The 18,687-nt window shown below is 35.0% G+C and overlaps 1 protein-coding gene across 4 annotated transcripts in view; it reads right to left on the reverse strand.

Annotated features, from left to right (window-relative positions):
- ANK3 (ankyrin 3) overlaps positions 1–18,687 on the reverse strand; it is a 461,267-nt gene that overhangs the window by 8,045 nt on the left and 434,535 nt on the right. For 2 of the 4 annotated variants that reach the window (XM_036336813.1, XM_036336814.1), the window contains 4 exons: positions 15,900–16,208; positions 15,533–15,620; positions 12,666–13,044; positions 1,199–1,276 (listed from right to left, as the gene is read on the reverse strand). In XM_036336813.1, the coding sequence (XP_036192706.1) occupies positions 1,208–1,276; positions 12,666–13,044; positions 15,533–15,620; positions 15,900–16,208 (845 nt within the window). In that variant the 3' untranslated portion in view covers positions 1,199–1,207. Of the gene's footprint in view, positions 1–1,198; positions 1,277–2,039; positions 2,106–2,623; positions 2,681–2,802; positions 2,887–9,092; positions 9,180–10,937; positions 10,989–12,665; positions 13,045–15,532; positions 16,209–18,687 lie in introns of all 4 variants that reach the window. The other 2 variants (XM_036336812.1, XM_036336815.1) reach the window with 2 other exon arrangements.

An 18,687-nucleotide genomic window follows, 5' to 3' on the forward strand; every position in this document is an offset into this window, starting at 1 on the left:
GTTGTGAGAATTAAGAGCACAAGTGAAACACTTGGAAGAGTATGCAAAGTAAATATTATTCCAGAGCACCCTGCAGTTCTTAGTTATGATCGGTTCCCATTAAATATCTAAAGTGTAAGCTCAGGGAGAGCAAGCACCTTGTCAGGATTGTCTAGCGATGACTTCTCAGTGCCCCTGTGGAAAGCTTCACAGAGAGGAAGTGAAATAAGTATTTAAGTGAATAAATAAAAAACGATAAGGTGTTTTAGTGGAGGAAGAACTAAGAATTTATTTGGGCTTTAGTTATAGTTACCTCTCATAAAGAAAGCATTAGGGGCAATGATACTAGATATTTTCTCAGGGGTTCTGGGAATTGGGGAGCAGCAGAGGTATGACAGCTGAAACTGGAACCTGTTTGCTCTCTCTGTCACTTTGACCAGTGGCGCTAAGAGAACTGTTGGTGAATAGCCTTAAAGAAACCACCCTGCTTTACCTTTCAGACTTATGGGGACATTTTCAAAGCTATATTGCTTTTTCACCCCAAATTGCCTTTCTAATGGTAGCGATGTAGAAATAAATAGGATGAAGTCAAATTTAGGAAACAGCACTAAAGGAAAACACTCTTGTTTATGAAGAAAAGTTCAGACAACTTTAAACATTTTAACTTAAAAACAGAGCAGTGCCATTAATTAATTTCCTATTTAATTTGCTTTGGCTTACATAAAATATGAAATCATATAGATAGGGATTTCATTCATTTAATTTAAACTTAGCAACTACTATATTTTAACCAAAATTATATTCTCAGTGATGTTCCGCTAAAATGGGGAAAGGCTGGATCAATACAATTCTCACAGTGTATTTGTAAGAATTACTCGTTGCCAAATTATCTTCCTATTAGCTTGTATACTGCTCCTGCATTTGATACTCAGCCTTCGCTATTCAGGAAGACTCAAAAATCACTGTTTACACTTGCTTCTGCAAACATCATTTACATTGAAATTCCCGACTAATTCATGAGAAAGTTTCTGGATTGTGAACTAGAGTCAAGTTTAGTGTGTGTGTGTGAGCATACATAAAAAACTAACTATCACAACTTCATACTGCATATGCAAAGCTGGAACACAGTGAGAGGAAGGGGGCGCTCTCAATCACTTCCTGAGTGCCACAGGGAGTTAAGTGCTACTGTTGTTGATATGAGCGCACATAGCTGACTGACCTTTCACTGTTATGAGTGGCTCTTCTTCTCCACATGCCGGATTTCTTTCTTTGTCTTCACCTTATAACCTTCTCCCTGCTTTAAAAGGAATGCACACGTTAGGATTTCATGGCGAAGGAGTTTTAGTAATGAAGCAGTTCCAACTCTGGTTCCTTGAGGCTGGATTAGGATAAGTGAAACACAGTTTAAAGCACTTTGCCACTTCATGTCCAAAAATACAATCCACCGGCTTTCACCACACAGCTTAGCATCATCCAGGCAAGCTAGAGAGCACCACCAGAGTGAAGACAGCGCCACTGTACTTCACGGTACTTCAGGTTAGTGAGGAATCGAAAAAGGAGCAGCCTGTCCGTTTCCGGTCGGAAGCGAGAAGAAATCATCGCGGAAGCTCTCAAGGCACTCAAACCCCAAACATAAAATATATTAATTACAACTTACACATTTTTAAGCCAGCAGAATTTTAAGCTGTCATAATGAGACTGAAAGTTCTCAGCAAACCACTAATCACAACTAACACCATGGGAAAGCTGTGGCTCTAAGGGACTTTTTAAAATTATTAATTATTATTTGTGGAATTACCAACCCCTCCTCTCACTCCAGACCAGGCATTTTCCATAAAACAAGACCCTTCTTTACCACGCAGTGGGACACACTTCTCTGAGAGCAAAGTTTTTGTACAAATACTCAGCTTTTACCCTGTTTATAATTAATGGACAACACAGCAGCCTTTCCACAGATTTAGTCCTGAGAAATTCTCAGTTCACTTTTTCTTATGTAAACAGTTACTATTTTTAAAATGAAAAGGTTAAAGTTCTAAGAAAAGGAAGGAAGAAATAACTACCAGTGTTTTCTCTGGGAGATGGAGATCCATCTGCTGAGTTACAAGGCTCAGTAATGAGTTTAGTTCCTGAATTGGCACATTGGAAATGCAGAGGAGAATTTTTGGGTTAAGAATGGAGGAATTCAGATTTCTCCGTAGAACATACTGTACAGGGAAAATACATTTGATATATGGATCTTGAACTGAGCTTTTTGCCATTCTAACATTTAAATCCTGTGCATTTGCTGGAAACGAATGCTCTCCATCCGTGCCCGGACAGGCACTGGGCATGGGTGGGGCCCCGCCAATGGGTTTGGTGGTGGTAGAAGATTTTAATTTTTTCTAAGAATCTTGAACTGGCATGTTCTAACCTCCATAAATGAACATATCTCTGTGAACTCTCTGAAGATAGTAAGAGAATATAACGTTAAAGAATGTTAGGAAGAAAAGTCTTTTTCTTTGACCCTGATCAAATGCACAAGATATCAGGAGCAGCAAACGCTTCAAGCTGCCACACTGCCCACGCCAGCCTGTTAGCCGCGTACACGGGAGCGCTCACAAAGCTTTCATCCTCTACTTTCTCTGGGGCAGGCCCCCTCCTTTACCACGTCATGTTTCCTCTCTTGTGGGATAACCATTCGTCTTATCACTTTCCGAGTGATCTGTAGGAAGCAATAGTGAAAAGTAGAGATGTTTCCTGCTTTCTGTTTCAAGAGGGGACACTACAGCAAGCAAACAGAACATCTAAATTCCAAGAGAAGTATGAAATCCCAATGGTGATTACTTTTCTGGTGACGAGGTTGCCTTCTTCATCAGTAAAGTGTTCTTCCGTGACAGATTCACCAGGAATGTGTTTTGCTTCCTCTCCCTAGAGGATGTGGCATAGAGATTAGCGACATACCAGGTGGCGAGAACTCCCCACCACTCCATACACCACACACATGCGCTATGGAATGTTAGAAAAAGAAGGCATACGTTCTACTGGCTCTTCCAGGGTAGGGGGAAAAGGCTGACTCCACTGATAGTTATTTAGCAGTCAACAACATTCAAAGCACTAAACCTCAAGTATGTACAAGGATGATGATTAGCAACAAGCTCCAAGAAGGAAGAATTTAAAAATACATAAGTATAGAATGAACACATACACATTGCTTTACAAAGCAAAAGGTTTCATTGGTTGAAAAAAGTTTAGCCAATGATTAGGGCTTTAATTAGATCATCTCACTTTCAGTACAACCCATTTTTATGAATGACAGTATATCTAATGTGAATTAAGATAGTACCTTAATTGGGAAATTTATCACCCATTGTTAGTTTAACTTAAAATTTCATTTACTAAGAGCAATATATACATTTTTTGGAAGCACTGTGAGAAAGTTCAGCGAAAATCTTTTTTTTTTTAATACTGAACCTTTCATAGGTCTTAAAATAAATGAGAATAGCTGTCTGATAAAGTACTTGGTTTCAGAATACTACTATTTTCAAGTGGAGGTCCTATGTAATAACTGATTATCTAGTCTTCATTGCCACAGACCAAAAAAAAAAAAGTCAGTACGAAAGGAATTTAAAATAGTATCTTTCAGTTAGTGTCTGTTACCTGGTTTAGAAGGGGAAAACTGTCAAATGACCTTCCTCTAGTGAGTTTAAAAAAAATAAATTCTTCAATCTCCAAGATGGGCTCTTACTATCCTGCTCATAGGAAGCTTGGTAGATTTAGATGGCTCCTTAATATCTCTCTATTAGTTCTATGACTGCATCAGAAGAACAACCACTCAAAGCAAACATAGGACTGTATTTGCAATACATTATTTTTGGCACTGGTATTCACCTTTAGGTTAGCACCACTTCCAGTTTTGGGGAACAAGGACAAACATCTGAAGTGCAAACCTATTCTAGAGCCATACTGACCTCTTAAACTTTTTGTTGAAAAGGTGACCTGGATATTGCTACACTACAGTGTACTCTAGCTACTGTGCACTACTGCCTTCTTAGGAAAAGTAGCAGGTCACAAAGACTGCTGTATCTCTGGGAGAGCCAGGATTCCAGCCCTTTCAGTGGTACTGTCACGGAAGAGGTAGCTCTGATAATTTTGTCAGTGCCAGCCAATGGTGGGAGACTTGATGAGTGCTTTATGTTGTAACAGGTAGAAAGGCAGCTCTGGTTTTAAATGATGAAAAGCGTAAAGACGAAACACTATTGTGCTTTGCTAACAATATTCTGTTTTCATTCTTTTTACGAAGTGACTTTGTGTTCTTATAGATTGTGGGATCATAGGTCATGACAGCATGTGGGACATGCGACTCATCTTACCTCACTGTGGTCTAAAGGTGGGATGAAAAGAAAAGATGTTTCTTGCTACTCATATTTAGTTCACCTTGAATCTCGCTTACAATTAATTTTAATTAACACACTTAACAGAGAGAAGGAGATTGGAGAAATGTAGAGGACTCATGACTAAATGCACTAAAATCTGCAAGACATCTTTATGGGAGTGTTATTTATATTTAATATTGTTGGTGTCATTAAAAAAGCCATTTTATTTTAAAAGTAAAAGCATAAAGATAGTAGAAAAGGCCAATAAAAGGTCATGAAAGATGTCACTATAGTTTAAATATGAATAAATGGAATATTTTTGAGCTAACTTTTGGAAATGTCTAGTTCTTAGAGTGTTAGAGAATCCCAGGAAAATACAGTAAAACAGAATCCTATTGGACATATCATGAATGGACCCTTTTGTGGGGAAAGATGCCAATTCATTTTTAAACTGTTTGGACAGTCTCTGAAAGAAATGTGAAGTAGTTATATGTATTCACTACATGCTTATAAATATAAGTATACTGATTTATATTAAAAGTCTTAGAAGAAAGCAAAGCCCTACTTATAAGTAACAAACCATATAGGCTGTTGAGATCTACTCTGGTATGCAGGATTTTCATTGTTTCCTACTGAAAATTCATACTATTGATGTAAAATTAAAGGTATAGGTATATCTCTTAATCTTAAATGGCCATAAAGTATAGTCAATTATGCTTTAATAAGATCAGAATAAATTGAGTATGTAAAAACTCACTAAAGTAGATTAGATAAGATAGGAACGATAGTAAGGAGTCAAAAAAATACATTAAAAAATCATCCATTTAAAATGTTGTCAAATATATTGGAAATCAAGTGTTAGCAAGGAGAGGTCTTTGGGGCTTCTCCTTAATGAGAGAAAATAACCCCTAATTAGTTTCTAAAGTTCTTGGAAACAGTTTGTACTATTAAGTAAACAAAATTCCCCCCTCCCTTATTGATGGCATTATTTTTGGCAATACCCTCCCCTAGCACATACTGTTTCTTTTTCCTATTTCTAAGGAAAAATACAGTATCTATCTATCTCTCTCTCTCTCTATCTATATTATATATATGTCAGCCCTGGTGGCCATCTTACTGAAGACTAACTACTTTCCTTTAAAACCCTGCCAAAACATTTTATAATTTTTATTCCTCCTTGAATTTTTTGAATAAAATGAAAGAACAATTAACTATATATAATGTACCAATTTGCTTTGATGTACACAATATTACAACTTCAACTTTCCAAAAAATGGGGGTAGATATCATATATATGGCGCACACATAACTTGGCAAGTTACTAAGCAATATATACAGTATAACTCATTTTTATATTCTAAGAAACCCACTTGCAAAGGATGTTGTACATGTACATAAAAATCTAAAGCTAATGAACAGTAGCTACTGCTGGACAATGGAATGGGGAAATCAAACTTTATGTACTTTTGATTTGGGAAAAAACATACATGTAAACTCAATCTGAAAATCGGTAAAAAAATTTTCAAAAGTAGACATGAAAATACAGTTGAACTATGTAGTGAAATTTCAGTTATTTGAATCTTCCTAAACTTTACAATAGTTGGGCTGTGAGTTAGTTTAAACCTTTTACCTTTCTAATCACTGAATTTTAAGCAAATAATGTAAAACAAGCTTATAGGACTGATTAATTTACTTAAATTGCTTTCAAGCATTTGAAACCATTGTGATATTGTCAGATTACATAGAAATAAATATGTTTATAAAATTTAAAAGATCCCCAAATAAATGAGAGTTTAATTTGACTCATTCCTTAGCAACTTAAAAATGTTAAATTTAAATTATAAAATTATACTTTCAACCCACTTATTATACAAGTTGAACTGCTAAGAACCCAAATTTGCCTAGACTTCTGGTAATGGAATCCTGAGCACACCATTGACACTTAAGTGGCAAACAATCGAAATAGGCTGACTTAGTCCCAGGTGGATAGCCTCCATGAAATAGGTCAAATTCCTAGCATTCCAGCTCCACAGTTTTCAGGAAAGATAGTCAAATGCTGCCCTCTTCCATGCCACTAGAAAGGCCTAATTTAGTCTAGGAAAAGTTATTTTTTATTTGTTCTGGAAGAGAAAGAATATAGTATTGTGGTAGGAGAAGCTTCACTGGAGGGCTAGAGATTAGGTTCTGGTCCCAGAACTGCTTCTGCCCTGCTGTGATTCTGTATAAATCAACTGGTCTCCAATCCTGTTTTGTCATCTAGCAAAAGAAGTGGTTTTAGTATTGATGATCCCTTTAGGACCTAACATTCTCATGTTATGTTTTTGACAAAGATGGTTCCCCGCCACATTTACCATATACTACTGTTGTCTCAAGCTCTTTTACGTGAGAAAGATACGAACAAATGAGTAAAGAGAAAAACAATAGAAGTCTGACCCTTTTCAACTGCCCCAAAAATCTGAACAGAAAAATATTAACTTGAAAGATTCTTCTATATGTGACGTATTTTTTGTTATACCCATAGTTTCCAATTATAATTATAGCCATTCTTTAGCTTTTGATTTCTGTCATATACAAAAGACATTTCTCAAAACTTGAGTGATTCTATTGTTTATACCATGCTTTCTCTTGTTATAAAACCCATTCTCTGATGATTCCATCCAACCTCCCTAAAATTACACTGACTTCAAGAAATAGGGACTTGGGGAGAACACTAACTCCTCTATTTTATGGAGCCTACTACAACATCATAGTGTATTTTGGTCTTTTAAACTTAATAAAAAAGGTAATATATTTTATAGAATTAATTATAGAATTAACTATACATTAAGCTCAAATACATAATAAGTCCAATAAAAGCTAACTTGAAAATGCATGTGTAGAATGCTAGGAGAACAAAAGAGATAATTCACTGACATAGGGAGCAGGGTTTGATGTTTTTGTATTCTTCAGAGTAATATTTCTTTACTTTCCACCCTCCCAATTTTTTTGCAGGATAACTTATTTTTTGTCTGTCCTACTATACAGGGGTAGGCAAACTTATGTGTATAGCAGTAAGTATATGTGACAGATTTTTTTCTTGTATTACAACTGTAAACCTATTTTTGCTCACTCTTATATAAAGGAGAGCCAGCTTCTATCATGGCAGCTATTCTAAAGGAATAGGTGGGTTTGGATGCAACATGAATATGTCACATGTTAAGCATAAGAAGAAGCAAGTTACACTATGTTTGGTGCACTTTTTCTAGACGTTTCACTTTAAAATACCATTTCTTGAAGACATTATGACAATAGCAAAGTCTGAGCAAAGAGTATGGCTTTATCTCCTTCAGAAAACTGAATTATTTCTTTCCTCCAATTCCAGAAAGGTGTGGGAAGTGATTATGAGGATTTATGGATAGCAAGTTGAATACTTACAAATATGCTAGATCCCAATAAGGAATTTGGCTTGCCTATACGGAATTTTCAAAGAAGTGAGTCATGCTTTTTGATAGCCCTCTATTGAGCTCAAGGTTGATTGGGGGATAATATAAAATTTAGACAAGGCCTTATTTTCTTCTCTAATGCTTCCAAAGTCTTTGAAAAACTATACTAAGCAGATTTCTCCTCTTCTTTAATCTGATCTACATAAAAAGTACAAGCAGCAGGATTAAGACTTTTTGGATACCTAAGCCAACATCTCTGCTCTCTCCGTTGAGTCTCCTGACACTTTAGAAATGGGTAAGTTTGACAAATGGTTTTCAATAGACATTTCCCTTCCTTTCTTTCTAGAGCTGCCAACCAAAGAGCCTCAAGTTATTTGGATTACATTCAGAGGCCTGGGTATTGAAAACAGCTTCCTAGTTCTCTGCACTCAATCATTTTAACATCAAGAAAGATCTCGCTAAAGACAGTAATGAAGACAAGCAGCAGACTGAGACACATCCTGCTGGACCTTCCCACGCATAAGGTCAGTGCTTCAAAAGGCCTTTATGGGGGAAATCAACTTATTCAACTGTGCTGTAACAGGTGAGATTATGTTTTTCACTTCTAGTAAAGATTGCTTCCTATAATTCAACATGCAAAAAAAAAAAATCAGGCTGTATTTTTGTCAAGTTAAAAACCTATTTCATTTATTGGGGTGATGTTGGTTCATACAGTTATACAGGCTTCAAGTGTATAATTCTATGATACATCATCTGTATATTGCATTGTGTGCCTATCGCCAATACAATTAACCAATGTCACCCGAATAAATTTAATTAAAAAAACGATTTCAGAAGTTTTTGCTTAATTTGCCTTATGTCATATATCCAGGCTATAACATCAAAGTCCTAGTCATTGATAAAAAACAAACAAACTAGTTTTCACTTAAAAAACTGTGAAGGCAGAAGGAATTTGAGACTGAGAAGGAAGCCTTTCAATCCTCTTAGCACATCCCTCATTACGGCCTCTGAGATTTCATTGACCATTTCATTTGATAGGGACTATTCTCTCACCAAGATAGAATCTTTGTTCACACATATAACACTTCTTCAGGGAAAGCAGGATACAATTCCCCAAGAATTCTCAGATAAAATTAATTACAACTGTCAGGTCAAACACAGGCCTCACTACCAAGCAACATGACATTTTCCCTCTTGTTATTGTTTCTATAAGCTTCCAAATGTGCAGACAAACACATAGAGAGCCATTTAGTTATCAAGCATGCTGAATTTTCAAAACCACAAGAAAGGACTTTCCAGTAATACAGCAATGACCCATGATGATTTGGCTACAGGATACCTTTATAATCAAACGCCGGCGGACAACTCGGGTAGTGACTCTCTGTTCCTCCTCTGAGCTTGAATCACTCTCACTGTTTTTCAAGTCCTGATAAATGTATTTTTAGCATAATTTTACCATCACATTTAAAATAAAAGACATTCTGAGAAGGGAAATCAAAAAAGAATTACTTTTACTTTCTGGTTTTCCCTCCTCTAAGGAAAATCATGATGCTATATTTGTGAAAATGTTTTTAAAAATTTAAGTGAAAGAAAATTTTGAGCAGGATTCTAAGTGAAACTACTCTGTATGTATGTATTTATGCATACGTGTGTGAATCTAATTACTTTGGTCTTTACCTGCATATATATATGGAAGACCAAGGTAAATAAATGATAAAATATTAAAAATAACAATTTTAGAGAGTTTTTGGCACCAGAAAGTACATGCAACTAATTATTAGTTTGAAGAAACATTAATATTAATTTTTAACTAGTTTTAAGTCTGTATACATTTGACTTAAATGTATAATCTTATAGTTCAGGCCATGTTTCAGTTAATCTACAGAAAAAGGCATGGTATTTGATTTTTATGAAATTTTGGTCAGGTTTGACAAATTTATAAGAATTTATATAAGCATAATTGGTACCTAGTAAGAGTTTATTCAAATAAATGAAGGGATAATGTAAAACATGTCAAAATATGAGGTCTTCTTTGAAGAACTGATAGGAAATTAGAATAGAAAAAAAAACATCTGACAGACAAGATCATGGTATAAACAGAATACAGTAACTAAACTAATGCTAATTTTTAGGAAATAAGGATAGGAATATGAAAAAAAAACTGCCAAGTGGCAAACAGTTCATATTTCAAAGGGAAAAATATCTTTGGCTTCCAATTAAATGTCATAGTGAAAAATATTTACTGAATGATTTTATTGATGGAATTCTGAAATTTTATTTTCTAAGTTTACTAATTACCTCAAATTTGATAGTACTGGAGTTAGAAGTTGTAGTTAGAAAAATCAAAATAAGTAAAATTGTTATGGGAGGTATAAGTGCTAGCTAAAATGATTAATGAAATGTTAGTCAAATAGATAATATAATAGGCCATATTCACCAAAGGTAAACTTAACAAATATATAAAAATATAATATCAAACTTGACTTTGTGGGAAAGTTCATGTGAACAAAACATCCTACTGAATAATATATAGGGTCAAATGGAAACAGTTTTTGAGTTTCTTACTCTTTGCAAAGATATTGGTTGCTAAGTTTCCTATTACTTTTTAAAGTTCATTAGAAAAGGACCATAAATTCAGGACACTTAAAATGACCTAATATTATGAAAGAAGGCCCTGCAATAGTTCCAAAAGGCAGAAAGAGGTAAGAGGAATTCATATTGTGAAAGAAAAGAAGTACTAATCAGCATTCAAGGATAAGTAGGTTAGATGAGGCAAAGGGAGAATTCAGTCAGAATTAACCATACATGGAATTGTAAACTGGGGAACAGTTTTCCCTTGGGTAAATTTAAAAGCAGAAGAACAGATACTAATGCAAACACTAGTAACAAATCTAGATGTCAAATTATATCATAATCCTATCAAGCATCATCTAAGACCAGCCCCTCACATAAATAAAAAGTGGCCATTTGGCCAATGTTTTAGTTTCCATTCTCTTCCTGGTGTCTATGCTAATATTAAGATGAAGAGTAACAGAATGTAGTAGTAGGACCACATCAGGATTCCTTTTGGAGAATTTGCTAGGAATTGGTAAACAGCGTTAACTAAGAGGCCAAATGGAATTTTCTTAGTACTCCTTGCCATGGGTTGCTGCATGGAAAGAGGTGGAAAAGAACAGAATTTTACCTTGTAACAGCAGGTAGTCATTCGTGTAAGAGCTGCACCCGGACTTTTGACCTGATTATTTAGGGAACAAAAAGGGGGCTGTTTCTGAAATCATACATCAGATGACCTCTTGGTTGCTATTGTCCTATGGTCTAGTCACAAAAGACCCATACGAACATCTTTGGATTTCTTGTGAGGTCAGGCTCATATCTACCAGAAGCTTGAACTCCAATATGAATTTTTATGCTCATAAAAACCTTTACGCATTGGAGTAGGACCTGTGACCAACACCAAAGGCATAAACTCATTTATTGAAAATATTGCAAACATTTCCTAGTATGATTGTTTTCCATTACTGATGAACTCAGCTGAGATTCCTTCCAGGGTTAAGACTTTATGCCTTCTCCTTGGTTCTCTAATAGCCAATCTGTATGCACATGTACACACATAGAGGTGCTTATTTATACTTTGATTTCAGTACTTTCTATTGATTTTAATAGGCTTTTGCACAATAGATGTTCATGGTTAAAACACCATAATGTTAATGTTTCTAACTGTGGGCTCATTTTAAAAGGGAATATTTTACTCAAAATCATACTGCTTACATAAACTAAGAGTTAACTAAAAGAAATTGATATTCAAAACCCCACTTGTCAGGAAAGAAGTGGAAAAAAGACCTGACAATTTTACTTCCTTTCCCTGTCCTTCTTAACAAGCAGGAAAATGGTCAAAAGATAGTCTGCAGAAGGGAAAAGGAGAGATATTAGTCAATAAGCTGACAATTAGCTCCTGAGTGATTGGGAATTTATACATTTTTAAACCTCATATTAATCATGGACTCACTATTTGACAAAAGAAAACTAGATGTTTTAAGGAAAATGAGAAGTGCTACTATTCCAAAGATGTATAACTCTTAATCTATGTCTACTACATAGTTCATGAAAAGACATAACATTTGAGAACAACAACAACAAAAAATCAGCTCTATTTTCTCATATCCATCTTTGAATCATAATTTCAATTTAATTTTTTAAAATATCTAAAAATGATAAAACCTCAATGAATAAAAAACTATTAAGATAGTATCACCAAAACATACAAGTACAAAGAGCAAGCAAATAATTCTGTGGCAGTAGGTCCTAAAATTATTAAAAACAAATTAAGATAATTATCAACTTAGATATAAAAATTATTAAAATGATACTTCTTACTTTAAATTTCTAAATGCTGTCAACCAATAGTGGCATATACACACATCATTTTAGGCTTGGGAACTATGTTTCTTCGATTTTTAAAGCACACTTTCAGACAACTGACCTTACAGGGTAAAACTTTTAGATGGGTTGTGTGTTATAAACTTTAAATTATGCAAAAGAACCAGAAAGGGTCAGAACAATTACCCTCCTTGCAAAGGAAAGAAGATCGGATTGGGAGTTAGGAAACTTAAATCCCAGACAAAATAATACTGGACCTTAAGCTGGTTACTTAACATCTCTATAATCTGAAAAATGGCCAAAGAGATGGTTATTTCTTTTTCCTACCCTATGAATGACGGACGATATGATCAAATAGCTTATGCTTTACTCAGAACTTCCTTTACCCCCAACATTAGTGTTGTAATTTTCGGTCACACATTTATAATTTGGAAATAGTAAAGAACCTTGGGTCAATGCTACAACATTAATCAGAGGAAACGAATCATCAATACCTTCAGTTTAAAGGACAGCATTCTGAATAAAGGCGACGTACCTTTGGCTCAGACCCACTGGACCCCTCTTCTTCGTGGAGGTTAAGCCTTGGCTTGCCATCTGCAGGAGAAGTCCTACTCATCTTTTTCATACCGACAGGCACACAGGGTTTAGGCTCCTCTATTAAAAACTTGCTGGTTTCTTCGAGAGATTTCTGATATGCTGCTAGTGATGATGCTGGTTCCTCAACACGACCATATCCGTGTGGCTTTGGTTTCAGAGTTTCCTTAGTACTCTGTTTGCCTACATCATTTTGGGATTCTGGAAAGTAAGATTTCGTCTTTGCTTCTGGAGTGATTTCTGCATGGTTCCCATTTGCTTCAAATTTCCCAGGTTCTCCTTTGAGGTATGAGGTAATGGAATCTCTACATTGGTCTGGGCTGCAAAAGGTAAAACGTAGAAATTTACAATGGTAACACATGGCTGGAAATGGGTCTAAATTTTTAACAACTATGATTTGAAATACATTTGAAGGCATAAAATAGAAAGGCCTGAGAACTCTGCTCACTGGATTTCAAACTGTGAGGGGCAGTCCTGGGTGTGGGGGTGAGGAGGTGCTACGTAGGCTCTAGGCAGCTCCCAAGCTGGCTAGCTATGCTGTCATTGCTTGTGTTTTTTTTAATTGCACTTCTATAGCCACTTGAATTCTTTATCTTAAAAAGCAATCCTGAGCAGTTCATGGACCGCTCAGAGGAGGATATCTCAAAATGCTTTTATACTGCCAGTGAAAAACCTGCTAAGGCACAAAATGAATTCCTGTGATGAGAGCTGTGGCATCCCCTAGAACCCCAAATTCCAGTCTTTGTGTTTCCAATTATGATTCCTGCTACCATGTTTCCAGTTATAATTCTCTTCCTCGCTCCCATCTTTCTATGCCCCTGACCTCTGCTGACACGTGCTCACCCACTGCTTTTACTTCCTGTGAGAACTATTTTTCTTTCAACTATTAAAAATCTTTCTCTTCCAGTACTTAAAAAGTGATTTCTAATTTTTAGTCATTTCAGTATAGACTTTTTGTAGCTTGTGTATTGTGTTTAGTGTCTTTGCTTATTACCCGTAGACTTCTGAAGGCAATAACTATTGCAATGTTTTATATGTGTAACATATTATTATGTATATATATGTAAGTATGTGTGTGTGTACACTTGTAATCAAATTGATTATCTAAACACAGTTATCAAAAATATCAATAGCACACCCTATTCTGTTTGTGTAAGGACAAACGGTTCCAGCACATTGTGATGATCCTATAACAGCGGTTCTCAACCTGTGGGTCGCGACACCTTTGGGGGACGAATCACCCTTTCACAGGGGTCGCCTAAGACCATCGGAAAACACATATATAATTACATATTGTTTTTGTGATTAATCACTATGCTTTAATTATGTTCAATTTGTAACAATGAAATTGGGGGTCACCACAACATGAGGAGGTTGAGAACCACTGTTCTATAACATAACTACAACCATAAACTATACAACTGTATCTGGATGTAGACATCAGAAGTAGTGTTCTTTATTGTCTTGGCTCTTTGGTAGGGTGAACACAGAACTCATTGATGCTACCATTCTGCAAAAAAAGTTTTGTAAACTTCACCTTTGGGAATTTTATGGAGCAAGAGGCTTAGTAAGATGAAAATATTAAATTTGGTTATGAAATAATCTGGGTTTTTTTTGCATCCAATTTAAGTTTATCATTAGTTGCCATTGAAGTAAAATGTCTGATGTGTACATAAAAAAATATTACTAACAGACTATTTGCATCAGTCATTTGGTATGCATGCTACAAGCTTTCTTTTTCAATATATAAACCTGTTTGAGGAAAGTAGTCATTCTTATTTTTAAAGCTGATTGAAGTGACATTCTTAGAGCTTAGAAATTCATCCAAAGTCACAAAGTGCAAACCTAATGATGGTGAGATTTGAATCAATGTCTGGAGGACATTAAACTCCCACCTTTCTAGAGTAAGGCCACTATAAAAAGAATCAGATTCTTAATTAGGGAATTACATTGGATATAAACAAATTTCAATCATGGCAAAATTATTTGGGCTAAAGAATTACATATACTGCCTAGCCAGTGTTGCTCAGTGGTTGAGCACCAACCCATGAACCAAGAGGTCACTGGTTCGATTCCTGGTCATGGCACATGCCCCAGTTGTGGGCTCAGTCCCCATTGGGGCATGTGCAGGAGGCAGTCGATTGATGTTTCTCTTTCATCAATGTTTCCCTCTCCCTTCCTCTCTCTCTCTAAAAAAAAAAAAGGTACATATACTATATTTCAAATCACGTAAAACACTCATGTATAAAAAAGGAAGGATATTATATAAAAATGTGTTTTCTTAGTATGGTAGAAAGACAAATGACTTTTCTTTTTCTTTGCGTTTTCTGTTAAGACATTTTAAAATATGTATGCAAAAAAAAAATCCACCAAAATTTTAATGGTGGTTATTGCTAGACTGTGGGGTTGCATTGATTTTTTATAAATCTGTATTTTAAAAATTTGTATAATAAGCCTGCTTATGTTTATATTTCTTTAAAAAACTTGGAATTTATTTATTATATTCTTTTGAATGAGCATTAATGACTGGCTATGTGAAAAGAGTAGTCTTCTAAAGTAAAATGTACATCAATTTTTGGCATGTATTTCAAACTTTCTGCATTTCCCTCAGGCTGTCAATAGTTTTAAGAATTATATTTGCGCTTAATGTAATTTTCCCTCTCCAGATTAGCAAATGTACCAACCTTTAAAGCATGTATTATCCCCAAACTGGAATGGTCATGTAAAAAAGAGTAATTGCTGAAAAGCACATATTTAAACTACTAATATGTAACCTGTTTCATTTTCCTTTTTCTGAAGCAGCCATACCTGTCATCCAGTCGATCTAGTAACCCACCAGTTATTCTTCGAGCTTGAGCCGGGGACTCTAGGTTTCCACTGGTCTCATTCTGCCAACCTGTAATTGAAGACATTTCCAGTTCTGCTTGCTGAACACGTTTAAGAATAGCCTCTACTTTTTCTTCTGTCATCTCCTCAGACTCTACTCCTTCTTCAAGTTGAATGTCCTCAAATAGAGATTTTAGTTTTTCTTCTGTCATCTCCTCATCAGGACCAGATTTTCCTTTCTCTTGCTGCTCAGAGCTGACTCTTACTTTTCTAGTATGTTTCAGTGGCTCTGCTGGTTTAACATCTTTTGGGACCCCAGCCATACTTCCAAGGTATCGAGGATACTCACTCAGATAAACATTCTCCAACTGGCTCTCATCTACATCGACTGCTTCGGGCATTTCTGTTATAGGCATTGAGTCTTCAAGTCTGCTGTCTTCTAAGGAAGTGTCTTCTGCAGTTACAACTGGAGGTCCATCTGCTGAATGCTCTATGTTTCCCCGGGAAGGCACTAGCCCATCACTCAGTCTACTGGGGGTTCTAAGGGGAGATTCTATGCTAGAGGTATCACTAAAATAATCATCTTGCTGGAAAGGGGTGGGTGGTGTGTAGTGCAACCCTGTGGGAGTTTCCAGTTCCACTTGAAGGGAAGGATAACCTATGGAAGACAGTACATTTGGACTGACTGGAATGAATTACGAACACATCAAACAAAAACACATGGAATGACTTAAATTATATCAGGTATGAAAATGTATGATGAATTACAGAATGATAAATTTATTGGTTTAGTTCAATTAAATGTAATACAATGAAATAAAAGGCTAGTGCAAACTATAATAAGATAGGATATTAATTAAGATATAGACTGCTTATCAATTTTGGTAATTTTAATATAACTTAAAGACACAGATTAATGTAATCCAATATAAAGTTATTTGCCACTATATAAGATACATTTATTCCATGGCCAAATTTATTATCATTCAACTTTTAGCATGTAAAATCCATATTTTGGTGGATTAAATACAGCAAGCCACAAGACACCAATTTTTATAATTACTTATAACTTATTTTAAGAACAGTGCATATGAGCGATTCTACCCAACTCTAATTTTTAGTTATTTCACATGAAATTTACAGCAAAGAAAAGTGAATTTAATATTTGGAAAGAAATGATTATTAGATTTTGGAAAAAAAATCTAAAACCATGTTAGGAAAAGGACTTAAAAAGCATATAAAGTAGAAAAGACTCCATGTAAATTTTCAAGTGTCATAATGTGTCAGAGATGAAAGGGCGGTGGTGTATATGGACATTTTGGTAAACTTGGTGAGATGGGTCCACTCAGAACCATGAATCAAATAAAGAGAAAAAGGAAATGGTACAACAGAGACAGGAGGAAAACCATCTGCAAAGAGGTCTGAATATCCACGACAAGGCTATGAAACACGGAGGTTTATTAACCAGACTACATAGAGGGGATGGAGGGAGCAGGTCTCATGTTTTAAACTGTGCTGCATGGGCTAAGGGAGTATTTTTCTCTTTGAGCAGAGAGAAAAGTCAACAATGGTCTGGTCATGGTGAGGAAAGGAAGTTTTACAGAATTTCAACAAAGAGGAGAGACAGGAAAAAACAACAACACACAACGCAACCCAGCACATTTTCTGAATTACTAGTCTACAAAACTAAAGCCTCATTTTTCCATCAGTCCAAGGTAAATACCAACTTAACTTTTATTGTGAATTCAGGTCACTATAGGTAAGTGAATATTTTCCTATTATGGTCACCTGTAGACCAGAATCTTGTTGAAAAGCTGGCTAAGATTAGCTGAGGTTTATAATCTGCACAAGTGATATTTATTTAATACACATATCTCTAAATCTCCCTATTCTGATTTTAAAATGTTAAAATTAAATGTAGTTTTCAATTCCATTGAATACGTCCATTGTTTCCTGGTGATCTTGTGTATTAGAGCTACTGTGCTTAAAAATTTTCCCAACAAAGAATATTAAAATATTCTATAATTTGGCAATAATTCATCATTTGATATAACATGATATGTCTTTAGTACCAATACATGGTTTCACATATAAGATAAGGCTTTAAGGAGAGCTTTTCCCCAAGATTCTCTGGTGTTTATAAACTGAAAGAGAAACCACTTTTGACATTATTACCCATCATTCTTATGTTGTGGTATGCTTTAAATTTTCTGTTGACTTTGAGAACTTTTATCACATAACATGCAGAATTAGAAGTTATTGATTCTTGTTAGTCTAACTTTTCCAGTTTAAAACTGGAAAAAGATCATCATATTTTCCAAAACATGGAATAGTGGAAAAATATCCCTAGTCCTTCTTCCTGCCTCCACACCATCATCAACATTTTTACTCAAAATTCATTCTAGGAATAATTTCCATTTGTGAAGGAAGATGAGCATCTTGAAAAACATAAGATATGTTATGCTTTTCTTAATACTTTGATGAAAAAGCCCAAATTTACATAATGAAGGAAAAATTACAATATCTATAAATGAAGCTAACATAAAAGACAAATTATGTTATTAGAGACATATATGTTCATTGAATAGAAATTATGCTGCCTTTTATAAACTATATTAGTCAAGTAGGGTTTCCCGCCCCAACAAATAAATAGCACACAACAATAAAATAATGCTAAATAACTAAAATACTTTTTGAGTGACACATTAGACTTTTTTAGTACATACTTAAATACTGGGTCCCAAAACAGTAATTCAGTATTTTACTTAACAATTTGTATAATATATGCTTAAACTTGACCCAACACCTTACCTACTCGGTAAAACAGCTTGCAATTTGGTTTTGTCTATATACAATAGCTAATTCACTAGTTTTCAAGGTTAATGTGAAAATGACAAAAACTGTGTAGTGTCTAGATATTAAACCTTTTCCCATTTGGTCACATAAAATATTTGAAATAGAATTCTTTCAGATAACATATGCTTTTATATCTCATTGTTCATATTTTACATAAGACATTTATCATTTGGTCTATCAGAGTATATATTTGCAGACTCTGGCAGAAAAAAATGCTGTGAAAATGAGAAATTAAGTCAAGCAAATCATCATTTAGCTGGTTTAACCGACTTCCTTGTTTT

The sequence above is a fragment of the Myotis myotis genome, unplaced genomic scaffold (assembly GCF_014108235.1).
Source record: "Myotis myotis isolate mMyoMyo1 unplaced genomic scaffold, mMyoMyo1.p scaffold_m19_p_15, whole genome shotgun sequence".
In the NCBI taxonomy this organism is placed as follows: Eukaryota; Metazoa; Chordata; class Mammalia; order Chiroptera; family Vespertilionidae; genus Myotis; species Myotis myotis.